Here is a 27,597-nt window from a genome sequence, read left to right as displayed (position 1 = left end):
TATACAGATGTTTTATTTACACGGCTATTGGGGGCTCTATCGATTTTTGGTCCGTCAAACCTATTGTTTCATAATTTTCGTTATGAAAACTCATATTTTCACATTGATTGCTTGTAGGTCGAACTGAAACCAAAGCCTTTTGTGTTGTTGTGGTCATAGTTTCCATGCAATACATTGTAACATCAAAATAAATTCAATATAAGTGGTGGCTTTGTAGTCGGTGGACCATGATGATTGGAAATTAATGCATTTGTAGTCATATAAATGACAAAACTGATGAATCGCCATTGTTAATAGGTTTACTGTTACTTTGTCATTAGAAAAACCACCCCAGTGATAGCTTGTTTGCTGATATTATAATACTGTAAAGGCCAATTGTTCAACTTAAAAGCAGCGATAACGTTGAAAATGGTATAGTGTATCCCGCATAGTTGGTGTAGCATCAGTTATCACAGAATGTAGGAATAGAACAAAGATTTTTCAGCAGGGGTAAGTACTAAGTACATAGCATAACGCTAGCCAAATTGGAACATTTTTTAAAAGTTATATGTGCAGTGTTTTTCATACTTATGAATCAGGAGGGGCTTTTTAAAAATTACGAACGAAAAAAGATATATAATCAAAAATTTACAATTATTTAAGAAAATTGTTGAAAGACCACATCACAGCAGAGAACAAGAGCGTTCAGTATTGTAACATTTTCTGTCGCATTTCTGTTAATTGTCAAATAACAGCACACCTGGTATGTTTCATAAATTTTCTGTTTTTTCTTTTTGTTTTAGTTTTTTTGTTCTTTTTGCTTTTTTAATTAGTTATAATTGGTTTGGTGGTCGACTGACGATCGATTATTTTAGTGGAGCAGATAAGTGCAGAAATATGGCCAAATTGTGCACATTATGATAAAAGCATGAAACTTGGCACAAATGAAGTTTAGGCCAAAAGAAAACTTTTTCTTTTTGGCCTCTGGGCCATCGCGAATTAGCCTTATGACGTCACTGGCGGCCATTTTCCAAGATGGCGGCTATTTTTTTTCAAAAACCTCAATTTAGATCAATAATAAGAATAAGAATCTTGACTGGAGACGACATTGTTTGAAAAAACTGTCATAATTATTTTTTTCGTGTATATGCGCGTAGTCATCTCGCCTGCCAGAATCTTGACTGGAGACGAAACTGTTTGAAAAAGCTGTCACAATTATTTTTTCGTGTATGTACAAGTAGTCATCTCGCCCAAAGAGCTTAACAAAGCTAATTGTCCGTTGTATGTTTAATGGAACGAAAAAGCGTTATTAATCAATGTACCAAGTTACTGAAATGCATTTGATTTAAAGTACAGATGGTATAAGGTCATTTGAACATGACCCCTTAAGGGATGGTGTCAACGGAGTTGTTAAAAGGATCTGTATTTTAATCAGATTGTATTCTAATGGAATGCAAACACAAATTTTTCTGTTACCTAAAACAAATTCTATAACAAGTTGACCTCAAGTATAATTGCTTGCATTGATTTTTCTTCCAATAGAGAGCATTGACTATGTACTTTGAATGTTTTTTAATCCTTTATTTATGATTCGACATTCGACCTAGAAATACATGCCAAAGCATATGATCTGTTTAAAGGCACATACATGTACATGAATGTACACTATGAAACTCTGGTACAGTATTAGGTTGACAGTTTAAAGATGAAAACATACATTATTTTCAAAATAATCATAACCATCTATTTTTTATCATGCTAAGCTTTATACTAATGCTATCAAGGTTTGTTGATACAATCACATTCAAATGTAGTACCTAGTTATCTACGTAGAAATCACAAACAATTTGGGCATCAAATTAAGAGAATTGAAGACTGAAGTCTGAAATTTAAAAATGACAAATAGGTCAAGGTCATCCATATTAAGAATCCTGGTAGCCCATTATATCAGCATGTTACAGGCCCAATAACATTTCTCTAGGCTTTCCAGAACTTGACAAGAAGTGGTTTAAAGATTTAAGGTTATGCCAAAGCATATGTGACCTTAAACAAAGGTCAAGGTCATTCATATTAACAAAATAATTTGTAGTAGACCTTCATTTATTTCAGCATGCTGTAGACTCCCTATCAGATCTCTAGACATTCCAGAACTTGACAAAATGCCATTTGAAAGTTGTAGGTGTGTTGGGACTAGTCACATTGAATGAAGGTCAAACTTAGTAGTTCTTTATATTATTATTATTGCTCGTCATGCAATAACAGGTATATTGGCGTTCCAGAACTTGACAAAGAAGATTTTTAATTAATTTTTCGAAGAATTCCACTTTAGAAATTTGACCATTATTTCCAACCAGAAGTTGCCCTAAGTTAAAAACAGGAAGTGAGTTCAGAGCGGCCATATTGAATTTTTGACCAAGATAAAATGGCTGCTATCACGCCTTCAACTCATGCCATACACAATGGTGACACGTTCATTTACATTATTTTACCATTTCGGAGATCGTTTAAATTTATGCATTTTTAGATGCAGAAGAATAAAAACACCAATAGGTCTTTCACCCGAAGCCCTAATAATTGTTTTTTTATATGGCCAATCTGCAAAACGTGTTTGAGAAGTTTCAAAAGTTGAGGAAAATGACCAAGAATTAATCTGTAACAGTAGAATGTGGCAGTCATGGTGTTTATTGAGCTCATATTAACGTCTTTAAATTATATTTATATTGATAAAAACATTTATTTTTAACATTTCAGTAAGAAAAAAATCTGAAAATTCTCTAAAAATCAATCAAGGGGTTTAAATCAATGTTGGCGGCCATCTTGGAAAATTGCTTCCATTGGGGTCATCAGAAATTGTCGCTAAATACTACCTTTTAAATAATAAAGTCAATAACTAATTTAATCATATAAACATTGTTTGAGAAGGATCAATGATGAAACGGAGAAAAAAAGGCTTTTACAATCTGAAATGGGCTATTCAAGTGTTTTTGGTGGCCATCTTGGAAAATAGCCGCCAGTGACGGCGTATTTATGCCTGTAAATTCTTTTTATTTAGAAACAAAATGTTTATTAATTCATTTTCAACATTTAAGTATCATTTTAGTATCATTTGTGGAGGAACAAATGTTTAAAAATGAGTAAATCCTCTAAAAAAAATCCATCTAGTACGGGGTTTTAATCGATGTTGGTGGCCATCTTGGAAAATGGCCGCCGTTATCGTCATCAGAAAATGACGCTTAATACTACATTTAAAAAAATAATAAAGACAAAAATTCATTCAGTCATTTAAACGTTGGTGGAGAAGGTTTAAGGGCGAAAAAATTCAGAAGAAGGTTACAATAAATCTGAAATGGGGTTTTACAATTAATTTGAAATGGGGTTTTCAAATGTTTTTGGCGGCCATCTTGAAAAATGGCCGCCAGTGATGGCGTATTAATGTCTGTAATTTTTTTTTTTAGAAACTTAAGTGTTATTAATTCATTTTCAATATTTTAGTATCATTATCGTTTCATTTAAGTTTAAAAAATGAATAAATCCTCTAAAAATCAATCTATTACGGGGTTTTAATTAATGTTGGCGGCCATCTTGAGAAATGGCCGCCATTGACATCATCAGAAAATGTCGATAAATAATATCTTTAAAAAACAATAAAGTCAATAATGCATTCAATCATTTAAACATTGTTTGAGAAGGATTAAGGGCATATGTTTTTTTTTGTGCCAAGTTTCATGCTTTTATCATAATGTGCACGAAATATGCACTTATCTGCACCACTATTTTATCATACTTGTTCATTTTCAATCTCACTGCTTTGGTCAAGAACATTTAATTTGAGGACCTAGAAAGAAATATTTACAACTGTCTCCGATGATTAAACTGCAATAAATTTATGACATCTCACATCATTATTTACAGGTATATTTCTCATACACCATTGATAACGATGAATCGTTTCCGAGCAATGTCAATCTTCTTTCTGATAAACACGGCTGGCCAGTTCGTCGTGGGAAGTGGTAACGGAACAATGGACGACTGGCTAAGACTGAGAGACACGCTGTTTTCAAACTACAGCAAAGACATCTACCCCGTCTACAATTTCAGTGACGTACTTCACATCGATACTTCGATGTTCTTACTATCTGTGCTCGATTTCGATGAGGTATCCGGAGTTATCACCCTTAGTGGCGGCTTGGCCATGGTATGGAATGATTACCGGTTACGTTGGAATCCGGATGATTACGGTGGGATAAACCATATTCATCTGAACGCATCTAAAGTCTGGAAACCGAAAGTTTACATGCTTTCAGCGGCTGATGACTTACGTCATTTCGGTGATGACGAGTTCGACGTTACAATTAGAAATTCTGGATACGTAGAATTCGCCCCCGGGAAGTTGATGAAGTCCACATGTTCTGTAGACATGAAGAGATTTCCCGTTGATACGCAATTTTGTCACATCTTAGTTATGCTTTGGGGAAGTTATTTAAACCTGAAGCTAACCTACACTAAACCGGATATGTTTCTAACCTTTTACACACCTAACGGTGAATGGGACATTGATAAAACTTCGGTATCCGACTACATGGGCTATGGTTCACCTTCAAGAACTCTGGATTTCACATTACAGATCACCAGAAGGCATCTCTACTTCATCGTATCTCTTACAATACCGATCTTGTTGTTATGTTTCCTGAACCCATTCGTATTCCTCCTGCCTGCCTCCTCGGGGGAGCGGATATCCTACACCATCACCATGTTCCTGTCTCTGGCCGTCTACATGACACTGATGGGAGATAATCTCCCCAAGGTATCAGAAAACATGGCGGGCATGTCCTACTTCTTGTTGATATGTTTGATCTACAGCAGTGTACTGATCCTGCTAACAATATTCACACTTCAATGGGAAGCTACACAAAACGTCAGCGAATTTCCAAAATGGCTGCGACTTCTAACGCGATGTAGAGGAAGACTGTTATCAAATGACGTTCGTGCTTACTCCAAGTCGACAGATGTTGGTGGGAAGGCGAAAGAAAAAGAATCACCTGTCGATGGAGAAGAGAATGACCCGGATGTAAAATGTTTAAGCGTTACACATCAGGACATTATGCGATGCATAGATCACACTTTATTCTTTTTGTCCCTTGTGTCTATTTTCATAGTTGCAGTTTGGTTTCTTGCTATTCACCATGGCTGAATTGTATAAGGAAAGTGTGTACAATGAGGTGTGATGTTTTCGGAATATCGTTTTCCGGAGTATCGATGGTCAAATGTATATCTATATAATCAAATTTTGGAAAAAAAAAACCTCATTGTGATTAAATGAAATAAAATATCATTATAAATATCATTTTTACACAGTTAAGTTATATTTTATGTAAACATATGATTCGTTACTTTTTTAGCTGTGTATCAGAGTCACCATGGCTTGATACCCTCAGGAAGAGAATACGATTGTGTATATTTCGATAAATTGCCACTCTATTCCATCTATCATATTACAGAGTTATCTCTCTTGCGAATAGGTATCTATTATTACGTCATTTCTTTATGAGCACAAAATAAGTCAGTTTTTTTCTAAAAATTATGACGTTACGCTATCAAATACATCTTGTATACCGACAAGGTCAGAAAATGCAATTGCAGAATATGCTAATCAAGCCAAAATGACTTATATGACGTTACTGATTCCATCATTGAAACGTTAGCTGGTTTTTCTCAAAATCGATTTTTCATCTTCTAGATGATTGTTTTACCTCAACATCTTATCACAAACAAACACGTGGACGAGTTAAGAATGTACACAATTATATGACGTTATTTTGATATGATATTGGTGGGCATTGTAGTCAGAATTGTTTCACAGTTCTCTCATCATTTACGTAGGCCTGCCTTTGAGTCAATGGACACTTATCGGCTCAAGAACTATTATATAAAAAGAGGATTGGAAGGCAGAATATGGTCATAGTGAATTCCCTGGAATGTTCAAGGCCTGGATTTACCAGTACGGCATACTACGAAGACACTTGTGGCAATTGCTTGTCTCCGGAGTATCACTCACAGCGGTAGCGACAATGGAAAAAAAATGATCAGTGTATACCCTCTTCGAAGCTTGTGCAGATCAAAAACCAATCTCCCACTTCCACTGAATCGGTAACATGGAGTTCACGGTAACAAAAGTGACCATACTGAGGGACAGCGCGGACAGCAAGGTCAGACACACAAGAGTGTTACACGGACAAAAGAAGTCATGGAGGAAGACTACGGCATGGGAATATTACTGGAACAGTGGCATCAGGACATCTTGGCCCAGGAACCATCACGAGGCTAAGATAACAAAGTGCGAACAAGCGGACCCGCAGGGACATGACCCAGACAGAGTTCAGATCGATAGATGAGGAGGCTTAACAAGTGAAGGTAGTCAGTATGAGACAGCAGGGTAGCTGAATTCAAAAAGGAAAAAATCTGGACTCATACACAAAATAAATATAAGATGTAAAATGAATAGTTTTTGATGCTGTTCAAGTTATGAGAGCATAATAATAATTGAGCACATGCTACGTATATGTTATTTCGTGTAAATTTCAATATAAATGTAACCTGCTGTGCCGAATAACACACAATTATCTTTCGCATTCTTATGACAGGCTATAATATGTAAAACCAAGATTTGATAAATCTCGCGAGGATTTTTTTCCGCGATTTCTGATGGACCCGCGAATTTAGCGAAATAAAAAACAGCGAATATTAGTAACTATACAGTAATTGATGAAGGTATAAAAGGCAGATCTAACCCATGACCATTTTCTCGACATCCATTTCTATGAATCGACATAGCGACCTAATATAATCTATTTCGATCATTGTTTAATGTATTATCGGTATGTCTGTGTTACGGGGAACTGTTATTGTATTTTATGTCATCGGGTTGTTTGACTTTCAAAACATCATTATTCACACTAAAAACGGCCTTAATGGTGATATTGTTATCTCTCTCACACACATTAAACACACATACCATTGTTTGTCAATCCCGTTTATAGTTCCAACATAAAACATCTGTAATTGTATATCAAAGGACTAAAGTGCCTGTGTTTCTGTTGTCTTAACTTTTACAATAAAATAGTTCAGGGGTGGATGTAACGTCAGTGATAATAACCCCTAGAGTGTCGAGAGTTGGATAACATTTTTTCTTTACATGTAAGTTAATTGACAATCTCCATTTAGTTATATTAACAAATATTACCATCCGATCACTTATGATCTCTACAGCCCTGGACTATATCCTAGTAAAATTAGAATCACCACAGCGGAAATCAGCTGGACCAATCACAGGCCTGTAAATATTTCTTTTGAAGACCAGAGAGAGCGACGCCCAACATCTAAGCCACACAACCAACCACGGTATACCGTTATAAGGCTCTTTTGATGTACATCAAATGACTAAATTACATGTTCTGTTCTGCTGCCTCCAATTTTACTATGGGATAGTCCGGGGGGTTTAGAACGTAAGTGATTGGAACCCCTGGAGTGTCGAGGATGAAATATCACATGATATTTCGTTTGCAATATGTAAATTAGATAATATTCCTCAATTAGTTTAAACAAAAATATTAGCTTTGGTGGCTTTTATTCCACAACAAAAAAAATATTTCGCCAATGTTAATTTTGTTTGCTATTTGTTAATTAATAAACTTCATTAATTTTTAATTAACACAATATAATTTTCTCCCCTTAATTAAAGACGGCATGCCTTGCTTTGAATAGCTGTTCATTTTTGCGGGTGTAAAATTCCGCGATTTAATGTTTTGAACTTATCCGCGGGGTTTTATTTTCACAAATTATCTTTCTTGCCTTTTAATGTCCCGTTCTTACAACAGGCTACAATAAGTGACCATAATTTTGAAAAATTTCGCGAGGTATTAATTTTTCGCGATTTTGGTCAGATCTGCGAATTTAGCGAAAATAACACCCCGCTAATAGTAGCAACTATACAGTAATTGATTCAGGTATAAAAAACCATATTCTCCAAATTCATGTCTATGAGTCTCCGGAAAAATCTATATTCGTATTGACATAGCGCCCTTATATAATCTATTTCTATCATTGTTTGATGTATTATCGGTGAGTGTTTTTGCGTTTAATGTCTGCGGGTTGTTTGACTTTCAAAACATCATTATTCATACTAAAAAACGCCATCAATGGTTGTATTGTTGTCTTTGTCTAGCACATTGTAAACATACATCATTGTTTGTCATTCCCGTTGATGGTTCCAACATAGAACATCTGTAATTGTAATCAATTGCAGTCACCAGATGAACAGAACAACAGTCAGTATCTCATAGATAGCTATAGGCTACATCTATTTGACGACTTAAATCAACAACGGAAATATCATGTATGTTAAAAGGTTTCTCATTGATTGAAAAATATGTTATCGACACGTTCATTGGTTAACACAGTATTCATCTTGAGTTAACCCCGAAAGGTATGTTAGGAAAACACGTGAGATATGATGAAACATTAATGTTCATCAACTTCTTAAGAGGCTTTTTAAATATATCTAGTCATTTGAGATATATAACAAGAACTTGCTGGGGAAAAAATCCATGCTAATTTCAACAATAGAAAGGTGAGTCTGAAATCATATTTGTCTTTCTTTAATGGTTCAAGTTATATTTCATTTGTATACAACAGAAATCTGTTTGTTAGGAAATAGAACTTAATTTGCATACTCCGAACTAGTGACATTTCTAGTAACGTACATCGAACAAATATCTGTTTGTCAAAATCCAATACTTAAATATAATGTACATACACCGTCGCAATTACTTGCTTGCATCTCTTTGTTTCCATATTGACATGAATTTTTTTTTATGATTTAATATATTGACATTATTTTTTATGATTCAATATTGACATAAATCATTAATGATTCAATTTTGACATAAATCATTAATGATTCAATATTAACACGAATTTTTTCTTTAAATTAATATAATTATCATGAATCTTTTTATAATAAAATATTACAGGCCTCTTTCATATGTGGACATGAAGATAGGGACATTTTCCCCGAGGGTCACAAAATGTTGATAACCCCGAGGTACTAACAAGATTGTTCCATCATTATTTCGCCGAACAAAGTTTATTAAATATTATAAAATAAAGTTCCGTGAAATCGTGAAACAACGACCCACTATAAAAATAAATTAAAAACCTCATATCAAGACTTAATATGTATAATAGTGGGTCCTTTTGCAGAATTTGTATTTCATGGAAAGTTGGCTTTGCATTGAATACTGCTAAAGGGCATATTTTCGCGCGATCTTACTTTCGCGATATGCATGCAGCTTTCGCGGTGTTGTTATTTTTGCGATTGATACACTTTTAGACATTTAACAACAAAGTTCATACATGTACAAAATATTACGCGCGGGGGAAAAATGTTCGCGATCATGGGGCCTTTGCGTAATTAGTGTAAATTCCTCCCTCGCGAAAATGTCCACTTTTACAGTGGTCATATCACAATGTCAATTGAAAAACAAGACGTCAGTGAAGAGAAACTTCTGCCTTACTATTTAAAACATGTAAAGTTCTTTGAAGTTTTTAACATTTTGGTTGAAAATTATTCGTCATTATTCACTACAGTTATATCGACCGTGTGCGGGCAAACAAACATCATCAAAATGTAAGAATTTTTTAGATGTTATTTTACTTGCAGGTCACACCATGAATATTCAGGCAGGATTGAGGATTCTCTCAATGGTGTTCTTTTGTGTAAGAGGTCAAGTTGTACCAGGACGTTCCGGTACAATGGACGATTGGATTAGACTGACTGACACACTCTTTACAAACTACTCAAAACATATATATCCCGTGTACAACTTCACTGACACGCTATCCGTCGATACGTCAATGCTTTTATTTTCTATTATCGACTTTGATGAACTCTCCGGCGTAATCACTTTAAGTGCAAGTATATCATTAGTGTGGACCGACTACAGGTTACAGTGGAACTCTAGTGATTACGGCGGTATAGAGTTTATACAACTAAATTCTTCTAAAATTTGGAAACCGAATGTGTATCTGATTAGCACTGCAGACGAGTTAAGTAAGTTTGGAAGTGATGAATTCGACGTCTCCATATCTTCATCAGGAGTTTGTGGCTATAACCCCGGGAAGCTGCTGCGGTCCACTTGTTCTGTGGACATGACAAAGTTCCCGGTCGACACTCAGTCGTGTCATATGCAACTGGTCCTCTGGGGAAAGACACCTAATGTGAAACTAACCTTCTCTAGGACTACTTTCATTATGATGTATTACACTCAGAACGGAGAATGGGACATCACCCAGACGTCTGTATCAGACTATATGGGCTATGGCTCGCCCTCAACAACACTCGACTTCACACTCCAGATCACTAGAAGACATATCTACTTCATCGTATCGCTTACAATACCGATCTTGTTGTTATGTTTCCTGAACCCGTTCGTGTTCCTCCTGCCTGCCTCCTCGGGGGAGCGGATATCCTACACCATCACCATGTTCCTGTCTCTGGCCGTCTACATGACACTGATGGGAGATAATCTCCCCAAGGTGTCAGAAAACATGGCGGGCATGTCCTACTTCTTGTTGGTTAGTTTAATCTACAGCAGTGTACTGATCCTGCTAACAATATTCACACTTCGATGTGAAGCCACCGAAGACGTTAGTGAATTTCCAATATGGCTGAGGCGACTAACGCAGTCTTGTAGTAAATTCAAATCACTGAAAATGCGCTCTTACGCAAGGAGAGTTAAAGATGCTGAAGAACCAATTGAAACGAAAGAGCCTGTCGCTGAAGTAGATACCGACTGTTTATGTGTCAAGCACAGAGACATTATGAGATTTATAGACCACTCATTGTTTGCCACAGCTTTTCTGTTTAATTTGATAATCACTATTTGGTTTCTCTGTTTTCATTATGCTTAAAGGAAAATCAAACCCGGACAGGAAAAAATTCAACATAATGTTATATCAGCGCAAGTGCGAAAAAACTGTATATTACGATTTATTCGTGAGGATATAAGTCAGGGCAATTCGGTGATTCAATACCGGAAATACCTTTAGACAATTTGGCACTGTATATGAATTAGCGAACTAAAAGGGCTAAAATAAAACTACCGCTAAAATAAGTACGTTTACAGTAAATAATTCAACTGTATTTGTGTATAAGTATGTATTTTGTAAGTTTGTGATAAATGTTGTGTTTCAAAAATATTAAAAATACATAACGAAAGTTTAGTCTTCTATACTGGTTATTATTTATATAATTTTAATAATAACATTTTATGATATAATATTATATACATATAACTTCCTGAAACTCGATTTGTGTGTGAGGTTTCATTAACACTGAAGACAATGATACATGTCACCTCATACTGACAAATCTGTCATACCACTCGCACCTGTCGCGGTGGTCGAGTGGTTAAAATGGCCCGACATATTACCGCAAGCCCTCCAACTCATGGTCGTGAGTTCGAATTCCTTGTGAGGCAATTGTCAGGTACTGACCGCCGGCCGGTGCTTTTTCTCCGTGTACTCCGGCTTTCATCCACCATCAGACCTGGCAAATCCTCACACGATACTGGCTGTTAATAGGACGTAAAACTAAAACAATTCGAGCATATCAAGCATGCTGAGCAGCCACAAAAAATGTGTTATGTTTGAATATGGAAGGTTTCAGTCTGGGATCAGAATTCACGATATCAGTATCACAATGGTAATTATTTTTATACGTTAGTGTAAAGGTGTTACACGGCCTTGTCAATACAGCTCCTTAATGCCACTCCATAAAGATCTGATGTTTGTTTGTTTGATTAATTAACGCCCTATTAATAGCCAGAGTCATGTAAGGACGGTCTCTTATGTATACGATGTGAAGCGTGTATGAAGTGCGAGGTACGTGTTTTTGGTAGACTGCGGTATATTCAGGTTGTGTCTTCTTGTATAGTGGAATTCTTTCCCTTTTTATAGTGTTGCAATGTTATCGAAACCTTTATCTCTCCACATCTTTCTACCATATTGTCAAACCTTTATTTGTAAGGAGTTCATCTAAAGTTGTTGGTGAACACACATGGCAGGGTCTTTGGGTAGACTTGTTATGCATGTCGTCATGAGCTCGTGCTTGATTTTGTAGCAATTGTTATCTAAGGTTAAACAATAAATATAAGCTGACTCCGTAGATTGTGGAATGCCTAGAAGTTGGCACTTTCTGCTTTTGGGGACTGTGACAGCCCATGACCATCTCCATATTCCAGGGGTTATTATCACTGTTCCAAAATCGAGGTAAATTCGCGAATTGTTATCTCTGTCTGTTATCACTTTTGGCTTTCAGATGTGCGTTCGTCCGTTGGAGGTGCATGTTTGCCTTGCGTACTTCCCCTGGTTGAGCCACACCAAAGTCTATAAATATACTGCAGGCCGCCACAACACTAAGACATACTATTATATAATGAGACATTTTAAAACAAAATAAAAGTTTTATCGGAGAGAAAAGCGGAACTGGTAACCTAAAAACCACTATTAATCGCGAGATAACGGTTGTTTATAACAAAAGGGATACTAGTATTTAACACATGTTTACACAATCTGATTAAATTACAGATATGACCTAGTGCTGATACATAATAGTCTTAGCTATGAGTATCAAACTGTGGTGCATAAACATTTAAACAAGTGAAAAGCCATTACGGAGATTATACACCTTTAATACTGATTCTGTATATAACGGTCATGGTTTGGTTAATAATCGCCGACACGTTAAGTTATATGTACCATACCTGGGCGAAAGGACGAAAGTATTTAACACATGTTTACACAATCTGATTAAATTACAGATCCTTATTACCACTACGTGTGATAAGAGGATCTGACAACATCCCATTAGGGTTTACGTTCTGGTGACCTTTGCAAAATGGCCAATCAAATTGCTGCTGCCAGAATCTTGACTTGGGACGAAATAGTTTGCAAAAGCTATCCGAATTATTTACGTGTACGTAGTCATCTCGCCCACAGAGCACAACAAATTTGAATGTATATGTATACTGGGACGAAAAAGCGTTTATCAATTAACGTAGCAATGAGTAAAAAATATATTTGATCTAAGTACATGTGGTGAAAAGGTCATCCAAACATGACCTCTCATGGGATGTTGTCAGATCCACTATTGAACGGAGTGGTTATAAGGATCTGTATTTTAATCGGATTGTTGTTTACATTATAAATGCGTTTGTGTCACAAAATGCTCATTGCACTAACAAAGAAAACATCAAAGCATTATATCAAAACGTAAGACAATTAATGAAGGTGAAGTGATATGAATGTATTATTTCAACATTAAACTTACCAACGAAGACTTCGCTTGCTAGAGTAGTGACGCAGGCGTTGCAGATTATTATATAAAGTTGATGTTAAAGTATCATGGAATAGGGCTACGCGTTAACTTTATAGATCAAACAGATTATTATATAACGTTAATGTAAAAGTGTCATGGAATAGGGCTACGCGTTAACTTTATAGATCAAACAGATTATTATATAAATTAATGTAAAAGTATCATGGAATAGGGCTACGCGTTAACTTTATAGATCAAACAGATTATTATATAACATTAATGTAAAAGTATCATGGAATAGGGCTACGCGTTAACTTTATAGGTCAAACAGATTATTATATAACGTTAATGTAAAAGTGTCATGGAATAGGGCTACGCGTTAACTTTATAGGTCAAACAGATTATTATATAACGTTAATGTAAAAGTATCATGGAATAGGGCTACGCGTTAACTTTATAGGTCAAACAGATTATATTATATAACGTTAATGTAAAAGTTCATGGAATAGGGCTACGCGTTAACTTTATAGGTCAAACAATTATATATATAAAGTTATAAAGTGAATGGAATAGGGCTACGCGTTAACTTTATAGGTCAAACAGATTATTATATAACGTTAATGTAAAAGTTCATGGAATAGGGCTACGCGTTAACTTTATAGGTCAAACAGATTATTATATAACGTTAATGTAAAAGTATCATGGAATAGGGCTACGCGTTAACTTTATAGGTCAAACAGATTATTATATAACATTAATGTAAAAGTATCATGGAATAGGGCTACGCGTTAACTTTATAGGTCAAACAGATTATTATATAAACATTAATGTAAAAGTATCATGGAATAGGGCTACGCGTTAACTTTATAGGTCAAACAGATTATTATATAACGTTAATGTAAAAGTATCATGGAATAGGGCTACGCGTTAACTTTATAGGTCAAACAGATTATTATATAACGTTAATGTAAAAGTATCATGGAATAGGGCTACGCGTTAACTTTATAGGTCAAACAGATTATTATATAACGTTAATGTAAAAGTATCATGGAATAGGGCTACGCGTTAACTTTATAGGTCAAACAGATTATTATATAACGTTAATGTAAAAAGTATCATGGAATAGGGCTACGCGTTAACTTTATAGATCAAACAGATTATTATATAACGTTAATGTAAAAGTATCATGGAATAGGGCTACGCGTTAACTTTATAGGTCAAACAGATTATTATATAACATTAATGTAAAAGTATCATGGAATAGGGCTACGCGTTAACTTTATAGGTCAAACAGATTATTATATAACGTTAATGTAAAAAGTATCATGGAATAGGGCTACGCGTTAACTTTATAGGTCAAACAGATTATTATATAACGTTAATGTAAAAAAAATTAACTCTTTTAAAAAATAAGGTCTACGCGTTAACCATAGGTACTAAACCCCTTATTTTATAACATTTTGTAAAAGTATCATGAAAGGCAACCTTAACTTTAGGTTGATGATTATATTGAATGTAAAATCATACATGAATAACGCGTTAAAACTATTTATATCTTAAAAACAATCGTCAAACAGATTATTATTCCTATGTCTTGTATTAATATTAACTTCGTTCTCAGTCTAAAGTATTAACACATTTTCAAACAGATTTCTTGTATTTAACGCTCATGTCTTGAGTAATCATGCTTGTAAAAGTTTTGTCTTGTATAATAAACAGTCTTAAATAACGTAATTTGTGTTTGTAACGTCTTTATTCATTGTAAAAGTATATGTCTAACGTATTAATGTTTTGGTTAAATTATATTTCAATGTATTTTATTATGTACATTGTATAACATGTCTTGTATGGAATTTGTATTTAAACAGTTTCATGTCTTGTATATATGTCTTGTATTCATTCTTGTATTCATGTCCTGTAATTGTATTGAAAAATCTAAATATGTTTGGATTATGTCTTGTATTAACTATATGGTATAATGTCTTGTATTCATTCTTGTATTTACATGTGTAATTGTTAATACTTAAAGATAATATCAATGCAGTAATTCTTGTAATTCATGATTATGTTACTTGTACATTTTTTAAACAAATGTCAAACGTGTAGAGGGCATTGTATATTTATTGATTTGTTCGTATGGTCATATTCATGTAATGTAATTGATTCGTCATAATGTAGGTAATGTGTCAAAAGTTAATATGTAATCGCATGTTCATCTTGAAAAAAGTATTCATGTAATTGATTCAATGTCTTGTATTAACGGTGTATTGTAAAAAAGAGCATCATATAATTCAATTATGTCTTGTATTATGTGCTTGTTGTATTGATGTCTTGAATGTCTTGTTTGATGTTTTGTAATTATCATTGAATTCTATGTATTGATTAGTTATTGTGAAGGCGTGTATATATGTCAATAATTCATCATTTGTATGTTTTGTATTATAATAACAAATAAACATGTGTTCTATGGGGTAGCAACATCTGTATTCCATGGAGATTCTTGTATTTATGTCCTTGTACCACATGTCTTTGAAGTATGTATGTTATTGTGTCTTGTATTGCGTGTCTTGTATTCAAGTTCACATTAGATTTGTATACATGTCTTGTATTCATGTCAAAATGTTATAATGCATGTCTTGTAAATACTTCTTGTATTCATGTCAATAAAGATTCTGTGATTCAATAATCGATGATATTCCCTTCAATCATGTCTTGTAGTCATGTCTTGTATATAGTGCTTGTATTCATGTCTTGTAACATGCTATGTAATATGTCTGTGTATTGCTGTATATGGTCATATTCAGTCTTGTAAATGTCATTGTATATTACAGTGTTATGTCATGTCCATGTCTTGTATTCATGTCGTGTATCATGTGACTATATGCTTTGTACATGTATTGATGTCTTGTATTCGATGTCTTGTATTCATGTCATGTATTCAATCAGTAATGTCTTGTATTACATGTCTTTTATTCATGTCTTGTAATCATCATGTCTTGGTATAATGTCTTTAATCTGGGAATTTTTATTCAAACTTGTATTCATGTCTTGTATTAATGTCTTGTATTCAATATATCGTCTTGTTCATGTCTTTATGACTTGTAATTGAATGTAATTTCATGTTGTGTAATTCATGTCTTGTTTCATATCTGTATTTCATGTCTTGTATTCATGTCTTGTAATGTCTAGTATTCTATGTCTTTGCATGTCTTGTATTTATGTCTTGTATTCATGTCATGTACAACGTTTATATAATTTGTATTTTTTGTATGATGTCTTGTATTTTCCCTTGTCTTGTAAATGTCTTGTATCATGTCTTGTATTCATAATAATGACTTGTATTGTTTGTATTCTGTAATATTGAATGTTTGAATTAATATTTGTATTCATGTCTTGTATTCATGTCTTGAAATGGCTTATGATGTATTGGAATGTTGTAATTCATGTGGCAATTTTGTACATGTCTTGTAGTTCATGTCTTGTAATTGTTGTTTCATGATTGTATTCAATTAAATTGTATTTATAACTAGGATTATTCACCTTGATGTCTTGTATGAAAATTTCATGTCTTGTAATCATGTCTTTGTATTCATGTCTTGTAATATGTCTTGTAAAACATGTATTGATGTTATCTTTATAAACACATGTCAATTCATGTCTTGAAAAATGTATTGTATTCTAATTGTATGCAAGTCTTGTATTGATGTCTTGTATTCATGTCTTGTAAATGTCTTGTATTCATGTCTTGAATTGTCTTGTATTCATGTCTTGTATTCATGTCTTGTATTTATGTCTTGTCTTGTAATCATGTCTTGTATTCTATGTCTTGTATTCATGTCTTGTAATTTATGTCTTGTAATGTTTGTTGTATCAATGTTTGTAACTCAGAGTCTTGTATTCATGTCCAAGACATGTATTATGTCTAATTCATGTCTTGTATTCATGTCTTGTATATGTCTTGTAAATTTATGGCTTGTAACATGTCTTGTATTTGTCTTGTAATTTTGTATTCATCTTGTATGTCTTGTATTTTGTCTTGTATTCATTCTTGTATTCATGTCTTGTAATATGTCATGTATTCATGTCTTGTATGATTATTTGTATTCATGTCTTGTATTTATGTCTTGTATTCATGTCTTGTATTTATTTCATGTCTTGTATTCATGTCTTGTATTCATGTCTTGTAATCATGTCTTGTATTCATGTCTTGTATTTATGTCTATGTCTGGTATTCATGTCCTTGTAATCACACTTGTCTTCTTGATTCATGTCTTGTATTCATGTTTGTATTCATGCTTGTAATCATGTCTTGTATTTATGTCTTGTATTCATGTCTTGTAATATGTCTTGTATTCATGTCTTTTATTCATGTCGGGTATTCATGTCCTGTAATCTTGTCTTGTATTCATGTCTTGTTTTTATGTCTTGTATTCATGTATTGTAATATGTCTTGTATTAATTCTTTTATTAATGTCTTGTATTGCATGTCTTTATTAATTTTCCTTGTAATCAGTGTCTTGTCATTCATGTCTTGCTATTCATTTCTTGTATTTATGGTCTTGTATACATGTCTTGTATTCATGTCTCGTATGTATGTCTTGCTTACAACTTGTCTTGTTATCACTGTCTCTGTATTCATGTATTGTTTCATGTATTGTATCATAGTCTTGTATTTTATGTCTTGTATTCCATGTCTTGTAATCATGTCTTGTATTCCATGTCTTGTATTATTCATCGCTTGTATTCATGTCTATGTATTCAAGTCTGGTAATCATGTCTTGTAGTTCATGTCATGTTGCAGGTATTGTAATCATGTCTTGTATTCATGTATTTTATTTCATGTCTTTTTTTTCATGTCTTGTAATCATGTCATCTTTATTTGCATGTCTTGTAATCATGTCTTGTATTCATGTCTTGTAGTCCTCATGTCTTGTATTTAGGTCTTGTATATCATGTCTTGTATTCCTATGACGTGTATGATTGTATTGTCTTGAATGTTACCTGTTAAGCTTGGTCTGGTTCTCATGTCTTGTATTTATGTACTTGTATCATGTCTTGTATTCATGGTCAGTGTGTTTTATGTATTGTAGTAAAATGTCTTGTTACTCATGGCTTCGTATTAATGTCCTTTTGGTATTAGGCCTTTTATTCATGTCCTGGATTACTCTGTCTTGTTTGCTTTAGTATATGTCTTTTGGCATGTCTCGGTATTACAGGCGACGTGTGAAGCTGGGATGTGGTGGATTTACTGGGAGGCAGGGGATCTTGGCGTTGTTTTCATTGTCCGGTAATTCATCGGTCTTTGTTTTCAGGTCTTGTAATCATGTCTTGTTTTCTATGTCTTGTATGCAGGTCTTGTATTCATGTCTTGTATGTATATTTATGTCTTGTATTCATGTCTTGTATTTCTTGTAATCCATGTCTTGTAATTCATGTCTTGTATTTATGTCTTGTATTCATGTCTTGTATTTGTTCAAGAAAATGTCTTGTATGTCACTTGTGCATTATATGTCTTGAATGTTTGTACATTAATCATGTCTTGTAATCATGTCTTGTGATGTATTATTCATGTCTTGTATTGTCATCAATACCTTTCTTGTATCATGTCTTTCCATAACATGTTTGTATTCATGTCTTGTATTTATGTCTTGTATTCATGTCTTGTAATCATGTCTTGTAATTATTGTCTTGTAATCAGGCTGTACTTGTATTCATGTCTTGTATTCATGTCTTGTATTTATGTCTTGTATGTAATTACATGTCTTTTGTCATGAATCTCATGTCAAGGTAAAACCGGCACTAAGGGTGATAACTCCGGATACTTCATCAAAATCAATGAATTTTAGTATGACTTTGTCGATAAAGGTACGTCAAAATTGTGGAATGGTAGATGTCTTTGCTGTATTTGATTCAGCGTGTCACTGAGTCTTACCAGTTCGTCCATTTATTTCCGTTATACCCTTCCCACGACGAACTCCAGCAGTGTTTAACAGTTGAAGAAGATTTAACATTACTCTAAAGCGATTCATCGCATACAATGGTGTAGGCCGATATACTGATGTGAGAAGTCATAAATAGACATTGTATGTATTTTTATTAGGTGTCTCGTTTAATTTTTTATAAGAAAAGCAATTAACAAAAAATTATAACATAAATTCATCGTCAATGTCCACAAAACCAATAAAAGCAGTAGTATTTATGCTCTTTAAAAGGTCATGTATACATGTATTATGTCTCGTATTCATGTCTGGTATTCGTGTCTTGTATTCATGTCTTGTTCTCATGTCTTGTATTGTATGTCTTGTATACATGTCTTGTATCTATGTCTTGTATTTATGTCTTGTATCTATGTCTTGTATCTATGTCTTGTTTCATGTCTTGTATTTATTGTCTTGTATTCAAGTCTCTTGTTTTCGCCTGTTTAGATGAACACATATACCTGCAGAAGTCACTTTACAATTACTGTACTCATAACACTGTAAAATTGTGAAATGATACAGTAGACCATTACTTGGCTTCATGGTTTGATCGAATGTACTCATTTCACCCCACTGTAGAAGTAAATATAATAATTTTTGGTAGTACCGCCAAAACTCATTTGATCTTTTATTTGTACATATAAGATTAAAACATTGTGAGTATTGTAATTCTCAAAATATTGATAAATGGTGGTGAATGATATATTATAAAGCTCTTTTGATTCGTGAGTATCGAAATTACGAAACATATCACTTTAAGGTCACATTTAATAACCTAGATGTATTAGCTTCGTGTGTACCTACTCTTTGCTCTAAATACCAACCCTGATCACGTGGTGCGATCTATATATATTTGGATTATCTTAATACATCTGTAGGATTAACCTATGATTAAGGGAGAGTTGGATTTCGACAAAGATCTTTACTGAAGGAACGTTCATACTATCAGGTAAGACTTTATGTAATTTTATTCTTTAAAAATTCTATTTCTATTCCATTAAATAAAATTTAAATATAATATCATACGAAATTAAATTGGAAAAGAAAAATATCTCATCTTGTAAAAAATGATTTGGCTGAATTATTGGCTATGTCTGGAGTTGACATTGTTTTCCATAAGAAATTCGAATTTTATATCTACATCTAAATATCTAAGGTGAATTTTCGTGTATCTGTATCATTAACCTAATCTTTTTCAAGGTAAAATGTACAGGATTTTATTATAGTGATAGTAGGAAGAGCATAAAGATTTAAAATTACAGTCTTCGGCGGCATGCTTCAGTGATAAAGCACTATGAAAAGGGCAAAAGTTCCACTATACAAGAAGACACAACATGAATATACCGCAGTCTCCCGAAACACGCACCTCGCACAACATACACGCAACACACCGCATACATGGGAGGCCGTCCTTACATGACCATAGCTGTTAATAGGACGTTAATTAATCAAACAAACAAACAAACAAATTGAAATTACAGTTGTTCTACAGTACACAAGCTAGTTCAGGTTTACAGGTATCTGCTCTAAATTTTCAATATTCCCAAAGATTTTAATTTCTTGTATTTTTTTCCTGAATTGTCATATTTATCAAATTTATTTTAAGGTGTATATATTATTAAGAATGATATCTACAAAAGTTAAATATTACTTATGTAACAAGCTGTGCTGTAATTTTTGAAGACATAACTTGCATGTTCGAAGATACTTTCTTGTGTTGTAGACCTTTTAAAATAAATGTCCTATTAACAGACAGGGTCATTTAAGAAAGGCGTGCCATGGATGTGGTGTTCTGTGTGTATGAAGTGCGTGGTGCGTGTTTTGGGAGACTGCAGTATGTTTGTGTTGTGTCTTTGTGCAATAGGTACATTGTGTATATTATTACCATATTTATAACGCTCTTTTTCTTAAGCATGTTGCTAAAGCACAAAGCAACATAACCCAACGGACTTACTTACAACGGACGAACCAGTCGTCCCACTCCGTTAATGCTAAGCACTATGTAGGAACAGAAACTGCCATATTTTATATATACGTTGGTGTGTCTGGGCCAGGAGGCATAATTCAGAGCCTACCTCACGTGTGCGAGCGGTTAACAGTAGGCCAAAAGTGAGATAAACGTTAGGGAGAAGAACGTTTGATAGAAAAAAAAGAGAAAAAACAAGATTCTTAATTTAGCCAAGCAACATACTTCACCCGGTTACATTAAACTGACAACGGGCGATCATTCGTCCCACCGCCTTTATGGTGAGAGATAAGAAAGAGTAGAAACGATCACCGTTGGGAGGCTGCGGTATTGAGTGATGTGTCTCCTTGTGATGCTATGATAGTAATTTCTTTAACTGTGATTGTGTATGTCAGGGTTCCGTCATGCGGCCGGTCTATTACTATTTTTACTGACCGTGTTCTTTGACTGTGTATTTCAGGGTTCCGTCATGCGCCGGTCTATTTACTGTTTTACTGACAGTGGTCTTTAACTGTGATTGTGTATTTCAGGGTTCCATTATGCGGCCGGTCTATTTTCTATTCACACTGACCGTGTTGTCGAGCTGTGGCCAGTCCGTCCATGGACGTAACGGAACGATGGACGATTGGATCAGACTGACCAACACACTCTTGACCAACTATTCCAAAGACGTGGACCCCGTCTACAACCTGAACGAGACCCTATTTATAGACACGGGGATGTTTATTCTGTCTATTCTGGACTTTGACGAAGTATCAGGTGTGATCACATTTAATGGGGGATTATATCACACATGGACTGACTTCCGGTTATCGTGGAACCCACAGGATTATGGGGGAATTGAAAATATACTAGTTAGCTCTTCGTTGGTATGGAAACCCAGTGTTTTTATTATAAACACACCGCCGAGGACTTAACAACCGTTTGATTCGGGCAAGTTTGAGGTGCGTGTAATGTCCAATGGTCGGTGCATAATATCGCCTGGCCGGAGAATAGTGACCACGTGCTCTGTGGACATGACAAAATTCCCAGTTGATGCCCATATCTGTGAAGCAGCATTGTTGCAATGGGGTGTCATGCCGGAGGAGAGAGCTCTCACATTCAACAGATCAGATGTGAACTTAGATTGGTACACTCCGAACGGTGAATGGACATTGGTCAGTACTGTTGTAGAGAACTCGACTTATCCTGGGGGTCTGCGTTTCACTATCAATATAAGCCGAAAACCTGTATATTTCACTTTATCCTTGATTATACCCATTGTATTGTTATGTTTCCTGAACCCGTTCGTGTTCCTCCTGCCTGCCTCCTCGGGGGAGCGGATATCCTACACCATCACCATGTTCCTGTCCATGGCGGTGTATATGTCTATTATCGGGGACAGTTTACCAAAGGTCTCAGAGAATATGGCCGGGATGTCATTTTTCCTGTTGATATCCCTTATATACAGCGGCTTGTTTTGATTGTACTGACGATATTCACACTGCGATTCGAATCTCTTTCTGATGTTAAAGAATTCCCGAACTGCATCAAGCGTGTGAACAACCTGTTTAAAAAAGAGGAAAAATAACAAGGTCCAACGTGCTAAATCGCCGGACTTCGAGGAGGAATGTGAAAAGAAAAATGATAGTAATGACGTCATCACGAAAGATGACGTCATGGGAACAATCGAACAAAACATTATTTTATTACGTCATTTGTTGTAAATTATGATCTTGTATTGTAATCGAGTTCTCTATTTTTATTTCTGTAAATCACTTGACATTTGTTTTATATATCAATCATCCATGAAATTAGAAAAAAAAAAAAACCTTACAAACCTCTCTCCCAAATCAACGATTGGAACTATTGATACCATTCGCAAAACGTTCACCTAAACCAGCAGTAAGAATAGAGCCACAAACTTTGTTTACAACTTCACCCAGCAATTTTACTTTGACAGGATAATTTACTTTAGAAAAAATAATGTGTTTAATACTGCACTTTGTACTAAAGATATATTTGACTGTAATGCCTTACCATTATTCATCCTCGATACTCCAGGGGTTACTATCACTTACGATCCCAGGACTATCTAATGGTAAAACTGAAGGCAGCTCAGGGGAAAAAATCTGAACCAATCACATACCATCCTCAATACTACAGGGGTTACTATCACTGACGTGATATCAATCCATGAATTATCTCATAGAAAAGCTGAAGGCAACTCAGGGGAACAAATCTGAACCAATCACAGGCCTGTTAAAAGTTTCTTTAAAGACTACAGAGAGAGCAACGCCTTACTTCAAAGCCAGACAGTCAACCACAGTGTATCGTTATACGGCTCCTTTGATGTATATCAAAGGACTCAGTTACCACTGTTTTGTGTTAATTTCAGTTTTACTGTGACATAGTCCAGGGGTGTAGAGGTTGTATATGATCGGAACCGCTGGAGTATCGGGGTTGCTCCAGGGGTAACTATCACTGACGTTGTATCCACTCCTGGACTATCTTATAGTAAAACTGGAGGCAGCTCAGGAGAAAAACACTGAGCAATCACAGGGCGGCAGAGACGTTCTTTAAAGATTATAGAGAGAGCGGCGCCCAATTTCAAAGCAACACGTACAGTCGATCACAGTTGGCGGCATCCTCGATACTCCAGGGGTTCCAATCACTTAGGATCTCTACACCCCTGGACTGTATCATTTAAAGCTTGGAGGCAACAGAACAGAACAGGTAACGGAGTTCTTTGAAGTACATCAAAATAATTGTTCAACGGTACACTGTGGTTGACTGTGTGGCTTTGAAGTTGGGTTTCGCTCTGACTGTATTGTGCAAAGGAAGTCTTTGCAGTCCTGTGAATGGTTCAGCTGTTTTCCGCTGAGCTGCCTCCAATTTTACTATGAGATAGTCTAGGGGTAGATATAGTAAGTGATCGGAACCCCTGGAGTATCGAGAATGAGTATACCGTTCGTTCATTCGATGTACATGACACTAAACGCTTCTATCGGTGAATTTTATTTTAAAGATGCTCCACCGCCGACAGAGCATAAATGATTATCATCATTTGAACAATATTTGGTGTTTAATCGTGTATACATCTGTCTAATTAACACAAAAAATGAAATAAAAGAATTAATTTTGCCTTTGGTGCATGCGCAATCAGTACTTCATTCCATATAGGATATAGTGCAATGGATTTTTTTTCGGGATATAATTAATTATTTTTTTTATAATTCTAACTTGAAGTAAAATTAGAAGCTCAAACTTTTAAATGGCGGTAATGTTGTAAAGTAAGTAACTTTTGTAACTAAAGAAAAATACTAAATCGTCTGCTCCTGTTTTTGATAGTTAAAAAGATCATTTGTCAGCAGTGGAGCATCTTTAAAATACCTGTATAAGGCTTATATTATTTTTTTAAGTATATTTATTGTAATATTATATGCTGTAGACATACTATTACTGAAAGTTATATTTCAGCACTTTTTGTGCTGTCTTTTAAACACTAGTTCATGTACAGTGCTAAAGTTTGGAAACGGGTATTTCCGGAATTGAAAAATTGCACAAATTTATATCCGCGCTAATATATATCCGTGCTAATTAATATCAGCGCAAGTTTATATACGTGCTAATTGATATCCGTGCTAGTTTATAAATGTGCTAATTGATATCCGCGGCAGTTTATATACGTATAAATATATACGTGCTAATTTATATACGTGCTAAATTTATACACGTGCTAATTTATATTCGTGCTAGTTTATATCCGTGTTTGTTTATAGCCGTGCTAATTTATACACGTGCTAATTTATATACGTGCTAGTTTATATCCGTGCAAATTTATATCCGTGCAAATTTATATCCGTGCTAGTTTATATCCGTGCTAGTTTAAATCCGCGCTAATTTATATCCGTGCTAGTTTAAATCCGCGCTAATTTATATCCGCGCTAGTTTAAATCCGTGCTAATTTATATACGTGCTAAATCATATCCGTGCTAGTTTATAAATGTGCTAATTTATATCCGGGGCAGTTTATATACGTATACATATATACGTGCTAATTTATATATGTGCTAAATTTATACACGTGCTAATTTATATACGTGCTAGTTTAAATCCGTGCTAATTTATATACGTGCTAATTTATATACGTGCTAATTTATATCCGTGCTAGTTTATATCCGAGCTAATTTATATACGTGCTAACAAACCCTGATTTACATTTTTCGCAATTTTACAATAATTAGTATAACGGCATTGATATGTAACGTATTTAAAATTACCCCATCGCTGACAAATGGTATTTTTCTTTATCAAAAAGAGGAACAGACTAATTTGTATTTTTTTCTTTTCTTCAGTTACAAAAATAATTTACTTAACACCATTACCGCCATTGAAAAAAATTGAGCTTTTACTTCAAGCTAGAAATATTTAACAAAAAAAATCGTCCCCAAAAAATTCCTTGGCACTATGACCTATATGGAATGAAGTACTGATTGCGCATGCAAGTAAAATGAATTATCTTATATTTTTGGGGGGCTTAATTAGACACAAATATACACGATTAAACACCAATTATTGTTCAAATGATAAGTACTGGTATCGTTTATTCTCAGCGGTGAAGCCTCTTCAAACACGCGTGGGCGAACGCCGATTGTTGGGAGGTACCAGATGTAAGGAAGAATGAAATCTTTTGGAAAGGAGGCGTGGTCAAGTAGCTTATTAAGACCTATAAACAGCTTTTGGTGGCAATGGTGATCCTGCAGAGTTAAGTTAGATGTCAGGTGCCATTGTTGTCTATACTTACCAGTATGGTACGATTTTCAAGTGTCATATCAGTGAAAGGGTTCAATTGTACAGATGTATCTCTCCGTAGAGCTTTTTTCAAGATGTTCTCTTCTGAGGTTTCAGTCCCGTTGAAGTCTCGTTTCTACAAAGATCAAAGAAGTTATGAGATTTTTCTAAAGCAATTTATCAATATCTGTAGCAAGTTGCCAGTTGCAAATTTTGTCAAAAAATACATTTCTATTTTTAATTTTTTTTTTATATGGGGATTTTCAGAAATGAATCATTTGGCGGCCATTTTGAAATTGTGTCTTTTTTCCCTAAGAGTAGAGCCACAGTTTTCCCATTTTTTACTGAAATTGTTTTTACTGAACTCATCACTATTATTGCGCCAGTAATTTTAGCTGTATCGAGCTAATTTTTGCTGTAAATCTTTACTGGGTTCGTGGTTATTAAAATCTTGTGCATTAATGTGTGAAATGATTACCTTTTGTCACTTTAATTTACATTTAATGGTATTTTGAGCACTTTTATTTTTTACCCTAAAATACTGAAAAATAACAAATATTCAAATGGGGCAAAAATGTAAGCACACTGACCCCCATTTTTCTGCCTGATCTAGATAGAACGACCTTTTCGCTATTGATATGCAAAATATTAACAAAAGTTTAATACAAGAACTTTTTTTATGTAAAGGGATAAATTTGGCAAAAAATGGCTGAAACTGGTGTATTTTTAGCTCAGAATTAAGGGTTAGGGGTAGCATATGTTGTTATTCTGAGAAAAAAAATTGTCTTATATAAATCAAAACTGGTATATCTTTAAAGAAAACTACTGGAAAATAAATTCTACAAACATCGTTATATGTCAAACACCTCATTCGGAAATTTTGGCTTAAATTTCTCGTGTTTATGGTCAAAACGGCAAAATTCACATAAATCTAATATTTTCTTAACTACGTATCTTTGAGTGACAATAGCTTAAAAACGAACACAAGGACTTATGTTTTTCTTCCATTTTTTAATATGGTATGAACTCCTATTTCTAAAAATCTATATGAGAAAAAAAATTTGATACAACAAAATTTTTACTTCTCAGAGGAGACCATCCTTAACCTGTCAACATCTCGTCAGTACACGTACATTTGTAATTACATGTAATTACGGGATGGGTCATAACCGTTATATACAATTTGCTATTGTAGTAATTGGATTTACATGAGGTAATGAATACATGAAAAAAAATGTCTAGAAGTTCTCTCTAGCCGAGCGGTGTACTGCCGCTGATATGGCGGTCTCAGGCTGATAAATATTGATCTGGGTTACAAATACAAGGTATCTGACTAAAGACATCTATAAATGAAAAAAAAATTTAAAAAATAAAATAAAATAAAAAAAAATTAATTAAAATGAAAAAAAAATCACGCGAATTAGAATGAATGGCAGTATTTTATCGATCGTTATATCATGCTTGTATTTACATTAAGTTTGTTTATTTACTGAATAGTCCAGGCACTGTCAGTCAATAGCAAAATC

General features: G+C 34.4%; 2 protein-coding genes and 1 pseudogene across 2 annotated transcripts; all 3 read left to right on the top strand.

Annotated features, from left to right (window-relative positions):
• The first annotated feature begins 435 nt into the window (after window positions 1-435).
• Window positions 436-5,232, top strand: LOC138306475 (neuronal acetylcholine receptor subunit alpha-7-like). Its single transcript, XM_069246942.1, has 2 exons — window positions 436-489; window positions 3,892-5,232. Exon 2 carries the CDS (start codon window positions 3,920-3,922, stop codon window positions 5,168-5,170), a length of 1,251 nt encoding a protein of 416 aa, XP_069103043.1. The 5' UTR covers window positions 436-489; window positions 3,892-3,919; the 3' UTR covers window positions 5,171-5,232.
• A 4,476-nt stretch (window positions 5,233-9,708) lies between these two features.
• On the top strand, window positions 9,709-11,136 carry LOC138306496 (neuronal acetylcholine receptor subunit alpha-7-like). Its single transcript, XM_069246961.1, has one exon. The coding sequence runs from the start codon at window positions 9,739-9,741 to the stop codon at window positions 10,945-10,947; it is 1,209 nt and encodes a 402-aa protein (XP_069103062.1). The 5' UTR covers window positions 9,709-9,738; the 3' UTR covers window positions 10,948-11,136.
• Window positions 11,137-21,837: 10,701 nt separating this feature from the next.
• On the top strand, window positions 21,838-22,868 carry LOC138305756 (neuronal acetylcholine receptor subunit alpha-7-like; annotated as a pseudogene).
• The last annotated feature ends 4,729 nt before the right edge of the window (window positions 22,869-27,597 follow it).

Source organism: Argopecten irradians, chromosome 13, assembly GCF_041381155.1.
Source record: "Argopecten irradians isolate NY chromosome 13, Ai_NY, whole genome shotgun sequence".
In the NCBI taxonomy this organism is placed as follows: Eukaryota; Metazoa; Mollusca; class Bivalvia; order Pectinida; family Pectinidae; genus Argopecten; species Argopecten irradians.
The sequence above is the reverse complement of the archived record's forward strand: the minus strand, read 5'-3'. Positions and strand labels throughout refer to the sequence as shown.

Excerpts from the sequence above, each read along its gene's own strand:
- LOC138306496 (XM_069246961.1), top strand. The coding sequence starts at position 9,739 with ATGGTGTTCTTTTGTGTAAGAGGTCAAGTTGTACCAGGACGTTCCGGT.
- LOC138306475 (XM_069246942.1), top strand. The coding sequence starts at position 3,920 with ATGAATCGTTTCCGAGCAATGTCAATCTTCTTTCTGATAAACACGGCT.